The following is a 24,451-nucleotide window of genomic DNA, read 5'->3' as shown; positions in this document are numbered from 1 at the left end:
AGATGAAAGACTGTATACACTATCATTTAATTGTGTTACTGAAGCTGCTTCAACGGAACACAAATGGAATAAAGAATGAATACTGCTCCCAAAGTAAAGAGCACTGCACTCGACGACCAATAATTATATGCGAGCCAAGTGATCATTTATTAAAAAATATATATACATTTGTGGAAATCTTATTGGAACATAGTTGGAGCATAGTTTGCCAGAGAGGGAAGGTGACACTTAAGGCTTTCGACCAATGGAGTTTACCCTCACATCTGTTGGATTTAATTGAGATGGACTGATTAGCCCAGCATATGCAGTATCAATGTATTATGCAACGAACAGGATGGTTGATGGAAAATTGAATGGATTGCAGATGTTTTTGCAGTAGCTTCTCTGTTCCAGTGGAAGTTTTATAATTTATTTATGGAATGGATAGCTGAGTTAATAAGACCAGGAGAATCTTGGGTATGATCCCTGGCACATGCTAACTAATATAATATCAGTTTAGATATTGATGGAAGGATCATATTGGCCTGGGGCTCCTGAGGAAAGGGAATCCTCGTTCTTTACAATAACTGTGAATTTTTGACAGAACAGTTCAGCCTCAGTCATGATACGAACCCCTCCCCTGCCCATCCCCTGCCTCTCAAACCATATTATCAAGGCACATAGGAGTGGAGTGTTATTGGGAGTCAGAGCATGTGGGACCATACCCAAACAAATGCACCTCATCCGGAGGAACAGTGGTGTGGAGAGTGGGGAGGGGAGGCAGGGGTCAACATGGCAAAAACATCCTTTTGCAACGTTTTCAGTGGATCGGTATCAGCCACTCATATGAAATTGAGAAAAGTGACATTAAAGTTTCACATCAAAATATTTAAATATAAATTAACGATGCTACCAAGTTTAACATGGCTAATTTCACGAGGCAATTAGGCTCTGTTTGCACCAATGAACAATGCTTGCCTGTGCAAATTTTTTTTTGCTATGAAATGTCTTTGAAAATTTAGCTAGAATCAAAGCTCGAAATAAATTAAGCAGGGCAGCAGTTGCCTGCACTGCTGCAGGGGTGGGGGGGGGGGGGGCGGGGGGCAAAATTTATACAGGCCAAGTATAAAAGGAGGGGCATTTTGCTATTCCCTGCACTGCCCCATCACACTGGTATGTGTCTAAATTGCTGTCAGCATAAACACTAGTGCCTGATCAGGCTTATTCTGGCTTTGTCACGAACAGCACAAATGGGGCTAAACATACGATGAAGGTCAGGTACAACTGCTGGAAACCATTATTACTGGAAGGCAGTTAATACAATTGCTTTTAGTACCTGCATGACAGCACCAAAAAGAAAGAGATTCAAAGAAGGATTCGTTTGATACACCTTTGCTATGGGCAGTCTGTAGCAGGCTTCTTACCTACTTGCCAGTGGGTCAGGCCTTTTCTCTCAAGCACTGTTACCCCCTTAAATGTAATTTCTGAATTAATCTGGAGTCTTACCTTGTGGATTAATGAGATGAGCTGGCACAGTCTGAGCCTGCGATCTACGAAAACATCGTATACAGCAGAAATAGCCAGGACAGTTACTCCCTGCTCCTTCCAGAGCATGCTGCAGGCCGCACACGTGAAGCTTCCGAACAACCAGGGCCAGCTCCATAGGGAACGTCCCCTGCAGATGCAGTGCCTGATGTAGCACATTAAAGACAAGAGGAAAAAGAGCCCAGCTCCAACATCTGCTCGACCCACAATTCCTGCCACTGCTTCAGTATGGATGGGATGAGCAGCAAAGAGCAGGCCTGCAATTAATGTCCACTGGCCATCACCAAAGAGTAGGCGGGAGAAGTTGGTGAAGAAGCCGGTGACAGCACTGTGCAACAACACATTGACAAGGTGAAAACTCCAGGGTTCCAACCCTCCAAAGGCACAGTTAAAGCGGAAGGAAAGAGTACACAGTGGCCGGTAGGACTTGTGGCTGCCGCTGTGTGTGAGCAGGGTTCCCCAGAAGTCATTGTAAAAGATGTTCACCCACGGTGTTTCTGGAAGTAGATCTGGATTGGCTTTAATGGCTCGGCTGGAAGGAAAAATAAAAATAAAATTAATTGCTGCACTAGAAGGTCACAGCAATTTAAAAGTTCTCCAATCACATTCCTTGCTGGTTTACAAAGGTCACCAATTTTGAACAACCAGCTTTAATTCCTGACTGTGATTACCATCGCTTTGTTTTTTTTTTTGCTGGTGATGAACCTGGATCTCACTGGAAATCAATCATTTTACTCCTCCTCCATTTAAAATTTGAGTGCTTTATTCACTCTTTTTTTTCCTAACAGTAAGCTACCATCTTCCTATGTCTGCTCTCCTGCACAATATATTCATATTGTAGTCTCTCTATATAGGAAGAGTGGAAACGAATCTCCATTGTCTTAAACCACCAAACTATAGTCAGTGAGGACTGGTAAAACATCTCCTCCACAATCTCCATCAGTACTGGAGCACCACAGGGTTGTGTTCTTAGCACCCCCCCCCCCCCCCCCACCCCACCTCTACGGCTCTACTCACATTACACCTATGACTGGGTGGCTCGGTACAACAGTAACACCATCTACAGGTTTGCTGACGATATCATGGTAGTGGATTGTACAAAAAGGGCAATGAATCAGGTGGAAAACTTGGCTGAAAGGTACACCAGTAACAACCTCACACTTGATGTCACCAACAGCAAGGAGCTGATTGTTGACTTCAAGAAGAGAAACCAGAGGTGTACGATCCAGTGATCATTGGGGGATCAGAGGTGGAGAGGGTAAGCAACTTTAAGTTCTTCAGAGTCACTATCTCAGGGGACCTTTTCTGGACCCAACAAATAAATGGCATCATGAAGAAAGCACATCAGTGCCTCTACTTGCTCATGAGTTTGGAGATTCCCCTCCCTCCAAACAAGGTTACTTTTTTTTTTAAAACTAAAATCAGAATGATGTGGAATCACTGGTGACCCCCGGAGAACAGAAAGAATTACCAGAACGTATAATAATTATAAAACAAAGTTCTAAGAATGGGCCCCATAACTTAATAAACTGAAACTTTCTATGTTTAATATTACATCTGATTTTCTCTGAACATAAGTAGGACATTACATCATCTAGCCACTGCATACGAGTAGAGGATGAATTTCCTTTCCATTTCAATAAAATAGCTCATCGATTAAAAATTAGATTGAGAATTTGGGCTCAGTTTAGGGAATTATTTGGAATTAATGGTTTTTCATTGACTAGTCCAATTATAGTCCTTTTCAACCATCTTTGTGGGATGCAGGTTTCAAGGAATGGCATAGAAATAACATTCAAAAATTTCAATAACCTTTTTATTTGAATTAAATTGGTTCACCCCAATGGTGAGCTTCATCAACCAGCTCTTCATCCTGGACGACGCCATTACTGTTTCACACAACTTTATTTAAACAGCTGCTACGAGCAAAGCACAACCAAAGCCTTCCTCTGGCTGAGTATTTGCTCCCATGTTCACCAAAGTTTCATGCGTTACTTCAGAGAACAATCTTAAATTTAGTATTGTGATTTTATTCTTATTAATTTCAATTTTTAAAAAAAAATGTACTTTCCTAGTTTATTTTTCCCAGTTGCTTGAATTCTGGATACCAGGGGTTTCATTGAATTTCATTTTCCAATGTTCTAGAAACACTTTTGTGACTGTTCTCAACAATATAAATGTCAGTGAATAGCCAAACAAAGAGGTAGAGAGTGGCACATGTGTGGGTGTGAAATTATTTGCAGGTTCTAAAGCTTGTGACAGTCTAGCAGTAATATTGCTGTATACCTGCTCTCTGAACAAACTCAAGGATTGTTCTCAATGCTTGGGCTAACAGGTGCAAAATATAGATGCACTGTACCAACTGGTACCCAAACATGCATTACAGACCTGTGAATATGATCAAGGTCCAGAATGTTTTGAAAGTTATAAATTAGGTCTTACTTATGGAGCATAATGGTTCTCCTCCAAAATGCATGTTATCTCAACCTGGACATTTGGATTGAAATTCTGGAACCTCCTTCCTCTCCTTCATTCACCGCACAGTTTTAGCTTTAGACATACAGCACGGTGCAGCAGGCCATTTCGGCCCACGAGTCCATGCCACACAATTTACACCCAATTAACCTACAACCCCCCGGTACGTTTCGAATGGTGGGAGGAAACCAGAGCCCCAGGGGAAAACCCATGCAGACACAGGGAGAAAGTACCAAATCTTTACACACAGCACAGGATTCGAACCCCGGTTCTGATCACAAGAAGTGTAAAGCCGTTGCACTAACTGCCATGTTAACCATGCTGCACCATTTATGGTGATTCATAAAGGCAGCTCACTACTTCCTCTGTGAGAACACATCAATAAGAATTATTAAGTTGTTCCTCCTTCCACAGATACTGTCTGACCTGCTGAGTGTTTCAAATTCCCAGTATCAGCAGTTGTTTGCTCAAGGTCATGCTTAATTTGATAACTGCAAAGACCACAGACAGAAGCCATATGAGGCAGCTTTCAGACGCAACTGTGCAAATATATGTTACTTAATGCCTGTTTAACTGTCTTCCAAAAAAAATGATTCTCAAGTGTAACCAATGACTTTGGTGATCATCTCAGGTCATCTACTGCAAAATTACTATGATTTATACCCATCTTGGAACCAGCAGTGCATGAGCAATGTAAAAAATTATTCCTACCCTATATATTTTCAGTCACCACATGTGCCTGAAGCATGTGTTCAGCACTGCCTCATTGAATGTAAACACAAATGTATTTTGGTAATGCCAATAATATCTCACTGCTATTTCAAATTTCAATCTCATCCTGAACATATTTTGGCAAGAAAATGGAGATTTAAAAAAAAACTATAATTCAGTTTTCATTGAACAACAGCAGCCTTCTCATATTTTCCTTTACATCTCCAGCAACCTCAGGATCGGTTTCTCTCTACTTATTCAAAATAATCCTATTTATTTGGAGAATGCACTACTCAGCAGATTAAAAAGCATCAATGGCGAATGAAGCAGGTAACATTAACATTGAAAAGTCAACTCAGGTGACATCTCGAACTAAAAGTTTGGTGCATTTCAACAGTGCGAAACTGGTCTGTGACCAACATGCATTAAACAAGATGAAACTGAGGTAGTAATCTTCTGAGAAAACGTTTAATATAGCTGAACGTGGATCAAGATCTCCAATAAACTCCTTTCATCAGATTCTAGTGAAGGATCATCAGCCTAAGAATTAATTGTTTCTCTTTCTCAAGAGACGACTCGGCCTCTCAAGTATTTCCACTGATTTGTGAACCATTATTTCATCTGTGAGCAAAGAGAAGCTGGAGGCACCCAAAGAATCAGGCCCCATCCGTGAAGAGAAATGGTGAGTTCATGTTTTGGGATGGGGTGCTTGGTCGAGACCTGACCATTTCTCTCCGTAGATGCGGTCGATCTGCAGAGTCCCTCCAGCCTTTCTTTGTTTTCTCAAAATTCCATTTTTAATGTATCGACAGGATTTGGGCTCAAACTTGATTCCGGTTTACATGATCATGTTGTCTCCTTTGATCCCCATTAGGAAAATTTAGCATGGGCTATAAAAACCACTGCTGTGTGAAATTCAACTCCAGTTAATGGGCATAATTTCCTTTCCCCTGAGACGAGAGGTTTGATTTGGCAGACGGAAATTGGCAAAGCAGGTCAATCCAAAGTGCCAGTTAAATTTAACATTGTAAATGAACCTTTGCCTCGGTATAGGAAATCTCGATCCATGTTAAATGTTATATAGGAAGATTCCTACCCTGGAGTACTACAGTAACCTTTATTTCACCTTGTTTAACGCATCTTGGTCACAGTCTAGTTTCGTACTGTTGAGCTGCACCAACGTTATGTCACCTAAGTTGACTTTTCAACGTTAAAGAAAATCAGGCATGATGTAAAACAGAACTCTGACCCACTGGCATTAATTTCCTGTCTGGTGGGATCAGTTGATATGAATCCATTGGAATAAGCCAACATCCAAAGAGCACCAAAAGTTAAATTTCAGGATCATGCCAAACTGCTCCATTGTATAACAAGCTAATGAAACTGAAGTGGAAAGAAAATAAAGATACATTGCTTAAAATGTAAACAATGACTATCCTGAGCCACGTCTTTGCGTCAGTGCTTCCACAGAACCATTTCAAAAGGTGGGAATCAGAATTCTGCAAATGTGCCGTTATGCATTGCTATCTGCTTGCAACCCAGGATTGATTAGGAAGTGAAATTATGCATACTACAACCATTCTGAGATACACAGTCCAATAGAAACATAATAAGATCCATCAAATCTGATCAACACAATGTTGCCACAGGTTTTTTTTTTAAAAATGTTACTTTGCAATCTTTTCATTTTGACACAGCTACTAGAGTGTGGCATTGTACAATGGGGAATTCAACATTCGGAATCTCCAGAGTAAAACCCAGAAGACTGCAGATGCCATGATTGAAGTAAAGCCAATGCTGGAAAAACTCAGATCAAATCAAACAGCATACTTTATATAACAAACATCAAGATACATAACCAATGTTTCAGGCTTTGTCTACCTCAGAGCTCTGCATTATTTTTTCCCAGTTATTTCTATCAGGAATAATCCATCCTCCATTACCATGGTTCTCGTCCACCATGGAAACATAGAAGATAGGAGCAGGAGTAGGTCATTCGACCCTTCGAGCCTGCTCCGCCATTCAACGAGATCATGGCTGATCTTAAAGTTCAGTACCCCATCCCCGCCTTCTCTCCGTAACCTTTAATACCCTTATATTGAAGAAATAGATCTAATTCCCTCTTAAATATATTTAATGAGCCTGCCTCTACTGCCCTCCGTGGCAATGAATTCCACAGATTCACCACCCTCTGGGTAAAGAAATTCCTCCTCATCTCGGTCCTAAATGGTTTGCCTTTTATCCTCAAACCATGGCTCCGGGTTCTGGATTTTCCCATCCTTGGAAACATCCCATCTGCATCCACTCTGTCCAGTCCTGCCAGAATTTTATACGTCTCTATGAGATCCCCTCTCAATCTTCTAAACTCCAGCGAGTACAATCCCAATTTGCGCAATCTTTCCTCATAAGTCATTCCTGCCATTCCAGGTATCAGCCTGGTGAATCGCCTCTGCACTCCCTCCATTGCAAGAACATCCTTCCTTAGATAAGGTGACCAAAACTGCACACAATACTCCAGGTGGGGTCTCACCAAAGCCCTGTACAGCTGCAGTAAGGTATCCTTGTTCCTACACTCAAACCCTCTTGATATGAAGGCCAACATACCATTTGCCTTTTTAACCGCCTGCTGTACCTGCATGCTCGCCTTCAGAGACTGGTGTACAAGTACCCTTAGGTCTCTCTGCACTTCCCCGTCTCTTAATCTATTGCCATTCAAATAGTAATCTGCCCTCCAGTTTGTATTACCAAAGTGGATAACCTCACATTTATCCACATTGCTGTGCATTTGCCATGTCCCTCAATTTATCCAAATCACACTGGAGCTTCCTGACCCCCTCTTCCATGCACACAACCCCTCCTAGCTTAGTGTCATCTGCAAATTTGGAGATATTACATCCAATCCCCTCATCCAGATCATTAATGTAAATTGTGAACAGCTGGGGTCCCAGTACAGATCCCTGTGGCACCCCACTGGTCACCGCCTGCCACTCAGAAAACGAGCCATTTATCCCAACTCTCTGTCTTCTACCTGCCAGCCAGTTCTCAATCCACATCAATACTTTGCCCCCAATCCCATGAGCCTTGATTTTGGAAGCCAGTCGTTTATGCGGGACCTTATCGAAGGCCTTTTGGAAGTCCAGGTACACCACATCCACTGGCTCTCCCCCATCTATTTTACCTGTCACCATCTCAAAGAATTCCAATAGATTTGTCAAGCACGATTTACCGTTTGTAAATCCATGTTGACTCTGTCCGATCCCTTCTCTGCTAGTCATATGCTCCGCTATTACATCCTTAATAATGGATTCCATAATTTTGCCCACTACTGATGTAAGGCTCACCAGCCTATAATTCCCCGCTTTATCTCTATCCCCCTTTTTAAATAGTGGAGTAACATTAGCTACCCTCCAATCCATGGATACTGATCCTGAGTCTATCGAGTTCTGGAAAATAATTCTGAAAGCATCTGCTATCTGAATGGCCACTTCCTTAAGTACCCTAGGATGTAGATTATCAGGCCCTTGGGATTTATCTGCCTTCAATCCCATCAATTTCCCCAAGACCATGTCCTTAGAGATACTGATTTCTTTCAGTTCCTCCCTTGCATTAGTCTATGTTTCCCAACATCCTTGGGAGGTTATTTGTATCCTCTCTTGTAAAAACAGAACTAAAGTAAGAATTTAATTGGTCTGCCATTTCCTTATTCCCCATTATATATTCCCCTGATTCCGACTGCAAAGGACCTACTCTGGATTTCACCAATCTTTTCCTCTTGACATATTTATAAAAGCTTTTGCAGTCAGTTTTTATATTTGCCGCAAGCTTACTTTCGTAATTTATTTTTGCTCTCTTGATTAATCCCTTTGTCCTCCTTTGGTGCATCTTGAACTGCTCCCAGTCTTCGGTTGTGGTACTTTTTTTGGCCAATTGATATGCTCTCTCTTTGGACCTAATGCTGTCTCTAATTTCCCTTGTTATCCACGGTTGAGTCACCTTTTTTGGTTTATTTTTATGCCAAACCGGTATAAATGATTTTTGCAATTTCTCCATTAGATCTGTGAATGCTTTCCATTGTCTATCCACAGTCAACTCGCCCATAAACACCACCCAATCAATCTTACTCAACTCCCGTCTCATACCATCATAATTCCCTTTATTTAAATTCAGGACCTTAGTCTCGGTTTTAATTTCATCACTCTCCATGTCGAGTGAGAATTCGATCATATTGTGATTGCTCCTACCCAAAGGGCCTCCTACAACAAGATTGTTGATTAGCCCCTTATCATTGCATAATACCCAATCTAAAATGGCCTGCTCCCGAGTTGGTTCCTCGACATATTGGTCTAGATAACCGTCCCGTAAACATTCAAGGAATTCTTCCTCCTCAGTTTTTTTACTAACTTGGCTAGTCCAATCTATATGCAAATTAAAGTCTCCCATGATGACAGCTGTTCCCTTATTGCACGCTTTTCTAATTTCTCTTTTAATGCCTTCCCTCACCTCTACACTACTATTTGGAGGCCTATATACCACCCCCACTAACGTTTTCTGCCCCTTGCTATTCCTCAGTTCAACCCATAAAGATTCCGCATCTTCCGAGTTGATATCCTTTCTGTCAATCGTGTCGGTCCTTTTGCTCACCATCAATACTACCCCACCCCCTTTTCTTTCTTGCCGATCCCTCCTAAATATCGTATACCCCAGGATGTTGAGTTCCCAGGCTTGCCCACCCTGCAGCCAGGTTTCTGTAATCCAATCAAATCATATTTGTTTATCTCAATTTCCACAGCTAATTCATCTACCTTGTTCCGAATGCTTCTTGCATTAAGATACAAAGCCTTCATATTTGCTTTTTTCACCCTCCTTGCTCTTTCTGATTTTTTTACTTTCACTGCCTAACCTAACTTTTCCTGTTTTATCTTTTCTGTCCTTTGCCCTATCATACAGGTTCCCACCCCCCCTGCCAAATTAGTTTAAACCGCACCCGACGGCTATACCAAACCTAGCTGCCAATATATTGACCCCTTTTGGGTTTAGGTGTAACCCATCCTTCTTGTAGAGGTCATGCCTTCCCCAAAAGAGATCCCAATGATCCAAGAAGCCAAAACCCTGTCCTTTACACCAGCCCCTCAGCCACACATTCATTTTTCTTAACCTTCCATTTTTGTCCTCAGTTGCACTTGGCACAGGTAGCAAACCAGAGATCACCACCCTGGCTGTCCTATTTCTTAGTTTCTGTCCTAGCTCTCTGTAATCCTTTTTCAGTACTTCCTCCTTTTTATCTATGTCATTGGTACCCACATGTACCAAGACATCAGGCTGTTCGCCTTCCCCTTTTAGAATACCCTGGACCCGATTTGAGATATCCTGCACCCTTGCACCAGGGAGGCAGCACCATCTTCTTTAAGATGTGGCAGCATTATTGTAGATCTGATGTTCTACCTTTTACTCCACCCACACAATCAATTGAATGCTTGGCCCTTACCTTGCTGAACATACATTCAGCCATACCTTGAAGAGTGGAGAAATCAGCAGGTATCAACAATTATAGGAAGTAAAGGGTAACCAACATTTCGAGCCAGAGCTTTCGAGTACTGCATTTGACCCAGCGTCTGAAGACCTCTTTGTTTAACTTCAAAACACAGAAGTTATATAAAGATATCTTGCACTTCTGTGAAATGGCGTGGAAGCAAATCATCTTTAACTCCAAAAGCTGCCCCAAAAGTCTCCATATTGAAAATTAGTTCCATTCATGTCAATGGACTGAATTTCAGAGAATGATTGAAAATTATTGTTTAACTGATGGGGAGTCCTCAATTTTTTACTGCAAAATCTAGCCTATGTATGTAAAAAATATATACGAATTAGGAGTAAGATTAGGTTCTTCCAGTCTGATCAGTCTAACCAGGATGATGATCAATCTTCTTCTTCAGCTTCATTTTCTAGTGCGATTCCCTTTCTATCCAGAAATATATCAGTCTTTGTTTTGAAAGAACTCACTGACAATCCAAGGAGTGCTTGGGTTGAGTATTCCAATGACTCATCATCTTCTTTGTTAAGAAATTTCTCCTCATCTCCTTCTGAAATGATTTATCCCTTCCTAGTTCATCATCCAGGGAAACCATCAATGCTGCTGAGCCCTGTATGGCTGTGTAAATTTCCATGAGATCACCGTTCATTCTTCAGAACTTTAAAGAACACAGATCTGGTCTGTATAAAGGTCTCCTCAAAGAATTGTAGCTACTATAACATTATTGAACAGTCTTGGCCCTCCCAAATGAGGGATGAATTTCCAAGAAGTGTTCACATACTTCCCAATACAACATATTCTCCTTCACAAATACGATCCCGGAGCATCAACTACCGAGAAGTCTTTACTCTGCACCTTCTGGGATTTGGATTGTTACCACATGGACAAACTATGATTAGGATCCTTCAGTTGGCAAGAAGTAAAGACATGTATCCCATTAATTCGAGTCGGATGAAAAGCATTTTTAACTTATTGTGCAAAGCACTTTCTCCCTCTTCTACTTGAATCAATGAATTGAAACTATGGGCTGAATTTAGAGACAGTGGCAGCTATTCATTAAAAGTTATAAATACCCACACATTTTCTATCAGATTTTGCACTGAAACTTATGGACTAAGAGAGTTGTCTCAGTGCAGCACCACAGGGAATCGGAGACCTTTGTGAGTAGGATAAGCTACTATTAATTTCATTCAACCAATCAGCTTGAAGAATCATTAACAAGGCATGCAGGGACTGAACCAGACAGTGTCAATTAGAATGTCTCATTCGATCCCAAATTGTGCACAGAAAACAGAGGAAATGAGTGGTGAGATAAACAAAAAGTAATTTTCATTCACTTTTAAAACTCCAAGGAAATTCATATCTAAACAAATGTAATGAACAGACAATGTGGTTATTTAGACATTTAATACAACAATAAAAATGTGGCTGTGCTATAAAAGATGAGCCTGGTGTTTCTTTCTCCCCCCCCCCCCACCCCCCACCCAGCCCACAGTGAGTTTAGTGCATGTATAATTTGTACAGCAACATTGCAACTTTTAAAGGCTGTATCGTTCAGTGGATCATAGCCAAATTAAAAGATGCACTCAACCTGCCAATGTCCCTATTTAAGGGCACATGTGCAGCTGCCGGAAGTTGCTGTCCAATTCACACTTTAATAATGGTGAGTGCTAATGGCCTCACTGTTATTTTTACTGCAAACTACAGGCCCAGATTTTCATGCCTGCGATTCCCCAGGCAGAGTTCCTGACTCTGCCAGCAAACAGGGCAGCAGCTGGAGGGGAAAAAAAAATAGCTCATAGATTAAAAAAATTTACAAGGGGTGCAAACCAGTTACTGGGTTGTTTAGACACACTCCAACTCACTGAATATTGTAGACCCATATTCAATTGAATATCTTAGTTCATTACCGAAGTTTTAAAGCACTGATGAGATGCCAAAGGACATGAAACAGGTACTATTTATTCAATGCAAGATGAGCAACTCATAATTAATGGAACATGCTTTTTATACTGAGAATAAACAATATTTCTGTGGTTGAGCTCCAGAATTTCTCACCATGTGATTCTTCTCACAGAACACAGGCACTGAAGTATTTACCAGCAGTTTTTAATTTCTAGTCCTCACCACAAACCTTCAAAGATTAGCATTTTCATTAATTCTTCAAATTTTAAATGCTCTTCTTGCATTTTAAAATCAATACTGTATTTCTTTTTGGGAGTGTTACGAGCCCAAAAGACCCCAAAACCCATCAGCAATAGATATTCATCAACACAAATGTTTACTTAAACAAAAGTTGCTTTTAATTATCTTTAAACATGAAAACAGAATCATACTTTAACTTAGCACGATCAACTTAACTAACCTAACTTAACCCCCTTCTAATTCTAAGCGCAAGTGTATGTAATGTGTGTTTAAGTTCAAAAGAGTGATTCACAGACCAATCTCACTTCTCATTCCTCAAAATTCTCTGCTTGCAGGCACTTCTTATACTGTGCACAGAATTTAAAATTTATAAAGTTCACCAGGCGTTAGTGCTTAAAAGGTAAATGGTTATCACTCAGGAAGGTTCTTGTTGGTTTTCAGAGAGATTTGTTGTTCCAGGACACCCACAACTGATTCCTTTTTAATCAGCCACTTCAGTATCTTGCTGATGAAACTTGCCCCCTCAGTATTCTCCAGATGATAAGCTCTTTCTTTCAGGTCACCACAGAGTGCCTTTTTGTTTCTCCCATTTCAAGTGAAACTGAGATAGCCAGTCCTCTCTTCTTGCATGAACCAAAAGGGCTTTGACCAGACTGAACTAAGCACTCACAACCCATATTCCAAATGGGGTTTGCCACAAGCTTGCCAGCTTGTCCCGTTCCAGTCCCAGTTTCTGCTGCTACTGACGGTAGCACTGCAAAACTGATCTGAGTCTCTCTCTCTGAGAGAAAGCCGGTTTTACTCTCTTTGCTTGCAAAACCACATGACCCTCCTAGAACAGCAAGTTTCACTCCAGACAGAATGCGGCTCAGACAAGCTCTTTCATCGGTTTCCTTTTTGTAAACAACAATCCATTAGTGAAGTCTCTTGGTATTCACCAAAGATTTTGCAGATTGTTGGCCCCAATATGTCTAACATGAGCAGAACTCCAGTATTTTAAATAAGATCGGTTTTAAAGTGTTTGTATGTGACCTACTCTAACAAACCCTGCCCCAAATAATCTCCCAAAAACATATCTATATTCTGTCACAGGAGTCTATTGGATTTGCTCATTGATGCCCTTCAAACTGCAAAAGATTTCAAAAATATCTATGCCCGATGTAAAACATTATATTGGTGTGGAGGGAATCACATGCAGAGATGTCAAAGTGTTCATTTTTGGCATTGTTGATGTGCTTTCAAGCTTACTTCAACTTTTCATATGTGGTAATCACATATTTCATAGCTGTTGGGATCAGCATATTGCCAAGAATTTTATTGGGTTGTAATTTTCAACTTAGGTTGTTTCCTGGAAGATGTAGTTTGGTTGTGAAAAATTTGAACTCCACGATAATCTGTAGCTGAATATATCAATTAGGAGATGCAACACAATTAGCTTCCATTGAAATTAGCTGATCTTTTATACCAACAACAACAAAGTGGCCATCAGTGTTAATATAACAAAAGAAGATTTACTCAAAGTCAAATCTTCTAATCATCAATGAAATATAATTTTCCCTGGTGATGTAAAATGAGGGATAAACATTGGCCATGGAACAGGGTAACTTCAATAGCAAAGTAATCCCACAGTAATACACTGAAATGTCAGCTCATATCTCTGGGAACGTGATCTGAAGCCACAGACCTTTGACTAACCCTACCACTAAACCACAGCTGACACCTGTAACTTTCAAGAAAGTTTCCTACTCTTTGTCAGAACTTATAGCACAATGTCTAATTTACACAAATAAAATAAGGAGGTTTTGTTTTTAAAATTATAGTACCTGTACACAGAATTTTGAAATTTTCTTTTCATTATCTCAGCCCAAAATATGTTCTTTTACTGTGAGTTCATTCTGGCATGCTCTTGGCATAGGACAAATATTTTCTAAATATAGGTCATGTTTTGTCCATGGATGATGACTTTCCCAGAAGGCACACTTATTGAGCTTTGAAAAGCAGATGGATCTGTATGAACACAAAACAACAGCTAAAGTATTTGAGATGCAGAAACTGTTCTAAGAAGGGTCAGTCACCAATGAAATCAGATTTAAAGTGTATTAGCAAAGTAACCATGGGTTGACAAAATCAATTTTTAAAAAAACTAAATAGTTCTAAACTAGCAAAGTCTGAAAGGTAGATAGAAGCTGATTCATGATTAAATATCCAAAGAGAATACCTGAAACTGAAATGTTTGTAGAAATAGGGCAGTACGGTTGGTGAAGCGGATAGTGCAACACCTTTACACCACTAGCGATCAGGACCAGGGTTCAAATTCCACACTCTTTGTAAGGAGTTTGTACTGTGATAGAGTATATACCCTGACAGAGTATATAGATATGTTTTTGGAAGATTTGTTAGAGTAGATCACATACAAACACTTCAAAACAGATCTTATTTGAAATGCTGGAGTTCTGCTAATGCTAGACATATCGGCTTCTCACACCTTTTGCAAGAGCTTTGAAGAGAGCTCAAGAGACTTCACTAATGGATTGTTGTTTACCAAAGGCAACAGATGAAAGAGAAGGCTGGCCAATTGGTGACGTATGTTAGTGCATTAAGGTGCTTGATTTAATGGAGAGCACATTAAGAAGCCATTAAGAAGCCCCCATAGTTTTATATTCACCAGACGAGAGAAAAAAAATCAGTGGATTGCATCTATGTGGATTCAGAGATTCTATGATTTAGTTTCACCTTCTATGGCAGCATTGACATCCTCCTCTCTTGCTGTAGAGTAAGCTTTCGCCATCTCTAACTATAATTTACTATTTCACAGATAAAAGAATCAACGGGTCTGTCTTATTCTTGACCACCATCTATTTCCTTATACAATCATAGAATTGTTATGACACAGAAGGAGCAATTTGCTCTAAACAAGTTTATGATAGTCCTGTTAGATATTCCTTCTGAAAGCACTGAATCACAGGCATACAGCAGGGATCCAAGCCTCACCAGCCCACCTCATTCAAGCCAACTCTGACGCCTAGCGACATTAATCCCATTTGCCCATACAGTCGACTTTCATTCCCTCAGTTCTGCATGTTGTGAACTTCACTTCACCACCAAACCCGACTGAAAAACATTAAAAAAAGACACCCCTTGTAGCTCAGACCCAAAGTTTAATATCTGAACCCTCTCATGCTTGAATCTTCTATCAAACCAAGCTTTCTGAGAACATACAGCATGACAGCACAGATCAGGCCCTTCAGCCCCTCAATGTTGTGCAGACCTATATATTCCTAGCAAAATCCATTCCTACCTTGTAACACAATATTTTTCTTTCATCATGTGTCTCTCTAAGTACCCCTAATGTTTCACCACAAGGCATTCCAGGCACCCATAACTCTGTTATATATCCACAAATAAATTAGGCAAAAATCCCACAAGACAGTTGTACTCAAAATGTTTAAAATTTATCCATTGCAAACTGCCCCCAAGTGCAATTTCAGAACAAAACCTATCAATATTATTATAAATTGCCACATGGCATTAAAATAACTGGTAATTTTCCATCGACATTGCATATGTGAATACATCAACAACAGAGGAAAACATGCTGTCCTAATACAGTACTAATTGGTGACATCATCCTTCCGTGTAAAGACACTTTAGTAAACAAGATGTGTGCTACGAATGCTTTTATGAATGGCAATAGGTTTACTGGATTTTTTTTCATGACTGATACAGGGAGTTACTTGCAATGTGACAATCTATTGGTTTTTTTGTAAATCCCTGAGTTTTATATTTTGAGAAAACATCTTTGCCATTGTTCTCAAACAAATCTATTCATTGTATTCCTCCCTACCCCCACCCCGATTTTTAATGTCTATTTAAAACAAATTTTAAGGCAGCTTTCACAGGGGACTGAAGTGTCCCAGCAGATACAAGAAGTCAATGCTGTCATCCCTTAATGCAGAAGAATGTTGTAAACAAAAACAAATGCACAACTTTATTTCTTAAGTGTTTGTGGTCAGGAAATTTTTAGATCAAATATCCTAATTAAAGTAAAACCTAACTGAATCATCTTAGCATCTTACTGGTTAGAGATTTAAAATACTGAGGCAATGACCGTAGCTCGTGGTAGGTCCAACATGGTTCAGATTTATTTTGTAACAAGGCCACACCTAAATCACTATGCAACACAAAATATAAGAGAGGATATGCAGGGCTGAAGGGAAGATAGCAGTGTCTTCGGATCAATGGAATGGGCCAGCACAGAAAGAAAACAGACCACTAGACATCCTTCCATATTGTCCCATTTCCTAGAACTTGGTCCATCACCAGGTCAGTGGTCCTCAACCTTTTTCTTTCCACTTACATACCACCTTAATTAATCTCTTGCCAACCACAGAGCTCAGGATGTCATAGGTGCTCTGTGGTTAGCAAGGGATTACTTAAGGTGGTATGTGAGTGGAAAGAAAAAGGTTGAGAACCACTGCTGTAGGTGATTCGTGCTCATCCAGACATTTCTTTAATGGTGTTAGCAAACCAGCTTCAACAACTACTCTCTTTTTAAAAAAAAACTATTTATTTGAAAAATTGTTATAAAGAAAAAAGAAAAAATAATTTTAAAAAAGTCAAAATTAAATTTAAATGCCCATTCGCCCTCCCACCCCTTTAGCCAGCTCCCTTAAGGAGAGCCAAAAATATATTAAAAACTAAAAATAATAGATAAAAGTGCATCTCAATGCATAATACTCCAAATATGGTAACTACTTATCAACAAAAAAAAATAATTATCATGCAAAACGCATGTAATTTTTTCCATAATGATACAAACTTTCATTTCATTCTGCCATCGCATTATGATAATTACTGTATTATCTTTCAATGCATTTTGCTACACTTTTTTGAGCTATGGACAATGCTAAATATACAAATGCAATTTGAAATTTATCCAACCCCAATCCCTTTAAAGGAATCACATAACCCAATTTTAAAAAAATTGATCTAACGGTAACTTAAACTTGTACAATTTTTCCAAAATTAGCTTAATTTCTTCCCAAAATGGTTGTACATACACACAGGACCAAACAGCATGTAAAAAAGTTCCAACACATGTACCAGATCTAAAGCAGGAATCTGAATTACTAAAACCATATTTTTTCAATTTCTCAGTAGTTAAATAAAAGTGATTAAAAAAATTATAATTAACCATTCCATACTGTACATTCATCAATCTAGTAATGCTATCATAACACATATCCGTCCAATATTCTTCAGGAAAAACAAAAGTTAAGTCATTTTCCCCAATTACGTTTAGGTTTCTCCCATTCTGGCTTATCCATATTATCTTGTAATACTTGATACATAACAGAAATATAACCCCTTTTTTGGTATAGAGGAAATCAAAGACTCGAATTCCAATACAGGTAAAATCATCTCTCTGCCATACATATTTTTCACCAAAGATCGAATTTGATAATAAACAAATAAATAATTTTCCGCAATAACAAAACGTTCTTTCAATTGATTAAAGAAACGGTCTTTCTACAAAGCAATTTTGTAATTTTTTTTAATACCCTTAGAAACCCAACTCTTTAAATAATAATTAAATATTGAAAAAAGATCAAGTTGATTATTATATAATGGCATTAAAATAGAGAATTTACCTTTTGATCCCATAATCTTTTTTTTGTCCATAACATCAATAAATGTTTTAATATCGGCATATTATACTCCCGTAACAAATTTATATTCCACCAAAGTATAAATTGATGCATTGCAATTTCAGAAATAAATGCCATCTCAACTTTAGCCCAACTTGGAAGCTGATCCAAATCCATCAAACCACTAATAAATTTGAACTGGGCTGCTTCATAATAGTTCTGAAAATGAGGCAATTCTAATCCACCTAATGCATACTTCCAAGTAAGTTTACTTAATGCTACCCTTGATAATTTACCTTTTCATAAAAATTCCCTAGTGACTTTATACAAATCCTGAAAAAAGTTCTTTGTAAGAAAACATGGTATTGATTGAAACAAATATTGAATAAGTGGAAAGATATTCATTTTAATGCAATTAACCCGACCAATTAGAGTTAACAGAAGGTCCTTCCACTTAATTAAGTCTGCTTTAATCCTTTTCAATAATGCAACATAATTTAACTTGTATAAAGATTTATACTCAGTATTCACAATTATTCCTAAATATTTAATTTTATCTGACCATTTCAAATTAATAACATTTTTATATACTGAATAATCTCCTTCACCAACCGGTAAAATTTCACTTTTATCTCAATTAACTTTATATCGAAATAATGATCCGTACTGTAATAAACATTCCCGTAAATGTGGCAAAGACTGTTCTGGGTTTGTTAAATATATCAAAATATCATCTGCAAATAAATTAATCTTATACTCTTCATCCATAACTCTCATCCCTTGTATCTGTTCATTTTGCCTTATTAATTGAGCTAACGGTTCAATAGCCAATGCAAACAGGGCTGGTGACAATGGACAACCTTGTCGGGTAGAACGTGTCAATTTAAACGACGACGAAACTTGTCCATTTGTCACCTCCCTAGCAGTCGGGTTTGTATATAAATCTTTAACCCAACCAATAAAAAAAGGGCCAAATTTAAACTTCCAAAACCTTAAATAAAAAATCCCATTTGACCCTATCGAAAGCTTTTTTCCCGCATCAAGTTGCTGCCGACATGCATTGACCAAGCTAATTAATCGAAGAATATTACCTGAAGCATGTCTAGCTTTAATAAATCTGTTTGGTCTACATGTATCAACTTGCTAACATTTTAGCTATTATTTTATAATCCACATTCAATAAAGAAATAGGTCTATACGAAGGCACCATTAATGGATCTCTGTCTTTCTTTGGAGTTACAGTAATTAGAGCACTGGAACAAGATTCTGGTAACTCAATGTTCAGTCACTTGCTGTAATACCTCCCCAAACACCGAAGATAAATCTTCATAGAAAACTTTATAAAATTCCACCAAAAACCCGTCATCGCCTGGTGACTTGCCATTAGGCATTTCCAACATAGGTGTCTTAATTTCTAAATCTGTAAACGGAGCTTCCAAATCTATAATATCTCCCTCTTATTCTAATGCTGACAACATTAATGTAGATAAAAAAAGAATCAATAGATCCATTGTCCCGTCTCCCCTCAGAAGTATATAATTTTTAACAAAATGAATAAAACTGATCATTAATTTCCTGAGGTTTATAGGTAACTGTTTAATTCTTTTTAACAGCATTAATAACCCGTGAGGTCTGTTCCTTCTTTAACTGCCATGCAAGTACTTCATGTGCCTTCTCACCCAATTCATAATACGTTGCTTAGATCGATTAAGTCAACATTCAAATTGATAAGTCTGCAACACATTATAATCGCAATTTCAATTTAGTTAAAGCTATTTTCTGATCTGTCACTTTCTTCTGAAATTCCTTCTCCAGTTCCTCAATTTGCTTCTCTAATTTAAGACTTTCAGCCATATACCCTTTCTTAACTTTAGTAGTATAACTAATTATTTGCCATCTTAAGTAAGCTTTTAATGTATCCCATAACACAAAATGACTTTTAACTGAATTAGCATTTTTGGTCAAGAAAAAAAAACTATCTGTTCCTTAACAAAAGTAACAAACTCAGTAAATCTCCATCTATAGGATGAACGTACTACCTCTGAACTTTCATAGGAAAAAATTAATAAAGAATGATCTGATATAACTCTACTCTTATATTTTGCCTGCAATATCTTTCCTTGTAAATGTGTCGATATTAAAAAAATAATCTATTCTAGAAAATGAATCATGTCGAGAGGAATGAAAAGAAAAATCTTTCTCTGTAGGATTAACCCTTCTCCAAATATCTATCAAATTTAAATCTTTAATTCAAGCCCCAAATTGTATCACCATCTTTGATTTCCTAATACATTTTGGGGACTTATCATTCAAAAGATCCAAAATACAGTTGAACTTCCCTCCCCCCCCAACTAAAATATTTTCATTAGCTTGACTTAATAACAAAAAAGCGTCTGAAACAAAACATTCATCATCCACATTAGGTGCATCGATATTAAGTCCAAAGTTCAATGAAGATTTTACAGTCCACTTTTAAAACTCTCCAAGCATTCCCCTCTATAGTACGCAACTCAAAAGATAAATTCTTATAAACTAAAATCACTACACCTTTTGCCTTAGAGTTAAATGAAGAAAAAAAACATGACCAACCCAATCTCTTTTCAATTTCAAATGCTATTTTTCAGTCAAATGTGTTTCTTATTTTTAAAAAAAATTAATTTTCATTTTCTTAATACAAGCTAAAACTCACTTATTTAATCCCTGAACATTAAAAGTTGCAAATTTCAAATTAGACATCTTAACAAACTAACAATATAATCACTAAATACAAAAGATTGTTCTCCTACTAATAAACGCAATCCACTCTTCCTCCCCTAATATTATAAAAAAAGTTTATATAAAAAGGAATATAATTAATTCCCCCCCCACAAAAATAAGAAAAAAAAAAACACCCAAAGGTAGTAAAGCCCTAAAAAACTGGGTGCGATAAACCCCACTAGTGGCAGATGACTATCAAAGATTTCAATGCCATCCATCTCCCCCCAGCCAGAGATACGATATATATAATACAATTCAAGAAATATTCAGCCCAATGACTCCAGTCCCAATGACTAGTTTGGATCTTCAACATCAATTAGACTGTGTGTCAAAACTTCCTTCTTTCCATCTTTCCCATTCTTTCCATTCTGTCCATTTCCATTGGCCCTTCTTTCAGGCGACGACGGCGAGACTCTTCCCTGACTTCGTAGATCTGGTAATGAATTAGCAAAAACCAATGCATTGTGATCATTCTCAAAAAATGGAGATTGATAATTGCCATAATCAAAAAGCAAATTTATATCCTTTCTGCCACATCTTTAGCCGAATTAAACTCACGTCGACGCCTAATAATTTCTCAACTCAAATCAGCATTAAAAAAAACTCTCTTGTTCTGAATCATCATTAGAGCTTGACTTTGTCTTCCCTTCTATACTGTCAACTGTAAAATAATTTCTCTATCTTGATAATTCAGGCACCGAATTAAAACTACTCGTGGTGGTTGTCCTGGTAACGGTTTCCTCCTTAGCACTCGATGTGCCCTCTCCAATACTAAACCTCCCGAAAAAAATATACTCTTTACCCAGCATCTTGGGGATCCAGTTCTTAAAAAAAAAAATTATTGGATCAGCTCCTTCAATATCTTCTGGAAGACCCACAATTTTTACATTATTTCTCCAACTTTGATTTTCCAGTGAATCAATCTTTTTCAATAAATCTCTCTTCTGGATTCCCCAATCCACAAATGAATCTTCCACTTTCTCTATTTTATCCTTATTACGTGCAACTTGTTTTTTTTTTATATTCAGAAAAAGCTGTCTCAATTTTTAAAAATATTTCTTGTACTACTTTCACTGATGTAAGGTATTTATTAACATCTCTCTTAAGTTGAGACATATCTTCAGACATATTATAAATTTTAGTTGTCACTTGAGTCATTTGTTGAGATATGTTATCCATATGATAGGCAATCCCTTCCAGGACAGTAAAAATAGAGTCCAGTCCAGATTCCAGTGCCACATCTTGAGATCTACCTTCTGCAAACTCCTCCTCCAATTGTTCCTGCGAACTGGCCATTATAGGCAAGTCTTCTTGTTCCACTATTGTAGGGCCTTTTCCTGTGGGGCTGCGGGTCTGCACACCCGACGGCTGTATCCCGACCACATCCTAATAGAGCAAGATGAAGATAAGCACCAGCACAGGAATGAAGATTTAAATTGGTTCCAATTAAAATTATTCCATCTGGCGATCATCCTTGCCTGTCTGATACCTTCATCCTTTCTTCTTCCTTTTCTTTATTTTCTGATCATTTTAACTTGGCTTGAAATGATGAGTAGCAGCATGTCACTAATGGACAGACCCAAGGCAAAGAGTTTAAAATCAAATTGAGTCAGAACAAAAGCAAAATAATGCCAATGCATTACATTCCTTTGTGAACATTTCCACTTCAGAATCATCCATTCTTTTGGTTTTATTTAAGGTCCCTTTCTGACAAATTGCTATGTTGGATGATTACATTTTACATACTTTCAACAAAGTGAAGCTACTATCATTCACTCTCACCAGACAGATAAGGATGTGTGTTGCCACTACCCTGCAGATCAGAATCACAACACTCATTTACAACCAGCTGGCACAGTTCTTCAGCAACGACCAAGCAGCACATGTTTATTTTTGAAAAACACTGATAGAATTCTATAAATGTCAACACAGTTTTATGAGTTAGGAAGAAGGAAAAGACGATGGATTAGTATCTGCTGGAGTTGATAAGACTGAGAGGTAATTTGATCGAAATGTAGAATTGGAGGTGGACAGAATGTTTGAGAATCTAGACGCTGGGCTTATTGCTTTCAAAAAAATAAAGGTCTGCCCATTTAAGACAGAGGCCAGACCAAAAAAAAAATAACGTGATCATGAATCTTCCGAACTCTATTCTGCAAAGTGCCTTTCAATGCTTTTTTTAAGGAAAAGTTGGATACTTAACAAACCGGAGTTGGGGGGAATGAACGTTTAATGGAAATATGGAGTTAAGGTCACAGGTAGATTAGCCAGAATCTACTTAAGATGGAATATTGAGATGCTGAACATCAGGCAGAAGGTACAGAAGCCTGAGATTTGCATCTAGATTCAAGAACAGTCTTTTTCCTCAACAGCTATCAGGCTCTTGAACCTCCCTGTCTTATCCCAACCATAACATTAATTCAACACCAAAGATACATTCACACAACCAACATAGTGAATGTTATTTATATCTTGCTTTTATATCTATCACATTTTTTCTCTTCTTTTGTATTAGTTATACTTAAATTGTTTTGAGCATGTTCTTGAATCTTTACATCAATGCACCTCATCACCTATTCTCAGGGTAGAGCTTGGAATATTATCTCTGTTTTAGGAATCTGGTTTCAGGCATGAAAAGGACAAGGCCCACCCAGAGAAGCTAACCAAATGTGGCTGGGCCTTCAGTGTTGGCTGGGCCTTCAGTATTGGGGATGTATGGCTGGGAGAGAACAATAATATGATTTTATATGTCTATCCAATAAATATGGAGAAGTTGTGAAAATAGTGGTTTTTTCCCCCCCAGTGTCTTGACATGATCCAGGTATCGAAATCATATTGCAGGTGAGGGATAAATATTGTCTGGTAGATCATTAATCTTGTACCAGATCTCCTGATACTTTCAATGCACTACCCCAGGATTGAAAATTAATTGAAATAAAAAAAAATAATTTTTTATATGACCAGCCATTAAAACTTGTATACAATGAAAAATTTGTATACAATATAAACACGAGTTCAATGTCTATATTTTAGTTTAACTTGCATACATGTATTCCCTGTGTTACGAGACCAGAGGACTCCAAAACCCAGCAGCCATAGAAATTATTGAAACAAAAATTGCTTTTTATTTTCTTTAAATATAAGATCAACCTTAGACTTATTACTATTAACTTAACCTAGCCCCCTTCTAATTCAAAGCGCACATGGAATGTGTACATGTTCAGGAAAATTCTTTGTTTCATAGTCCAATCATTCATTTCTCACTTCTCCAAGTTCACCAGTATGAGGCAACTCTTGCACTGTGCACAGAATTCAACATTTATGAATCTTTACCAGGCTCTGATGTTTGAAGTTAAATAGTTATCACCCAGGAAGGTTCTTGTTAGTTTCAGAGAGAAATTTGTTGTTCATTGGACACACACAAACTGATTTCCTCCCATCAGTCACTTCAGTGCTTTGCCGAAGAAACTTGCTCCATCATGGGTTTTCCAAATGATAATCTCTTCTTCCAGGTCACCACAGAGTTCCTCTTGTTTTCTTTATTTCAGGAGAAACACTCTAGCCAGCAATTTCCTCTTGAAATGACTACAAGGGTTTTGAACAGGCTGAACTCAGAACTCACAACCCATCTTCAAAATTGGGACTTTCAACAAGCCTGCCA

The 24,451-nt window shown here is 38.2% G+C and overlaps 1 protein-coding gene across 2 annotated transcripts in view; it reads right to left on the bottom strand.

Moving 5' to 3' along the window:
* Positions 1-24,451, bottom strand: part of LOC138746137 (protein O-mannosyl-transferase TMTC2-like) — a 135,940-nt gene that overhangs the window by 83,603 nt on the left and 27,886 nt on the right. For both annotated transcript variants that reach the window (XR_011346719.1, XM_069904034.1), the window contains exon 2: positions 1,486-2,056. Coding sequence is in view for 1 of the 2 variants with exons in the window: in XM_069904034.1 (XP_069760135.1) it covers positions 1,486-2,056 (571 nt within the window). In the remaining variant the exon portion in view is untranslated. The remainder of the gene's footprint in view (positions 1-1,485; positions 2,057-24,451) is intronic.

Source organism: Narcine bancroftii, chromosome 11 (genome assembly GCF_036971445.1).
Source record: "Narcine bancroftii isolate sNarBan1 chromosome 11, sNarBan1.hap1, whole genome shotgun sequence".
Taxonomy (NCBI): Eukaryota; Metazoa; Chordata; class Chondrichthyes; order Torpediniformes; family Narcinidae; genus Narcine; species Narcine bancroftii.
Note: the sequence above shows the minus strand (reverse complement) of the source record. Positions and strands in the feature narration are given on the sequence as shown.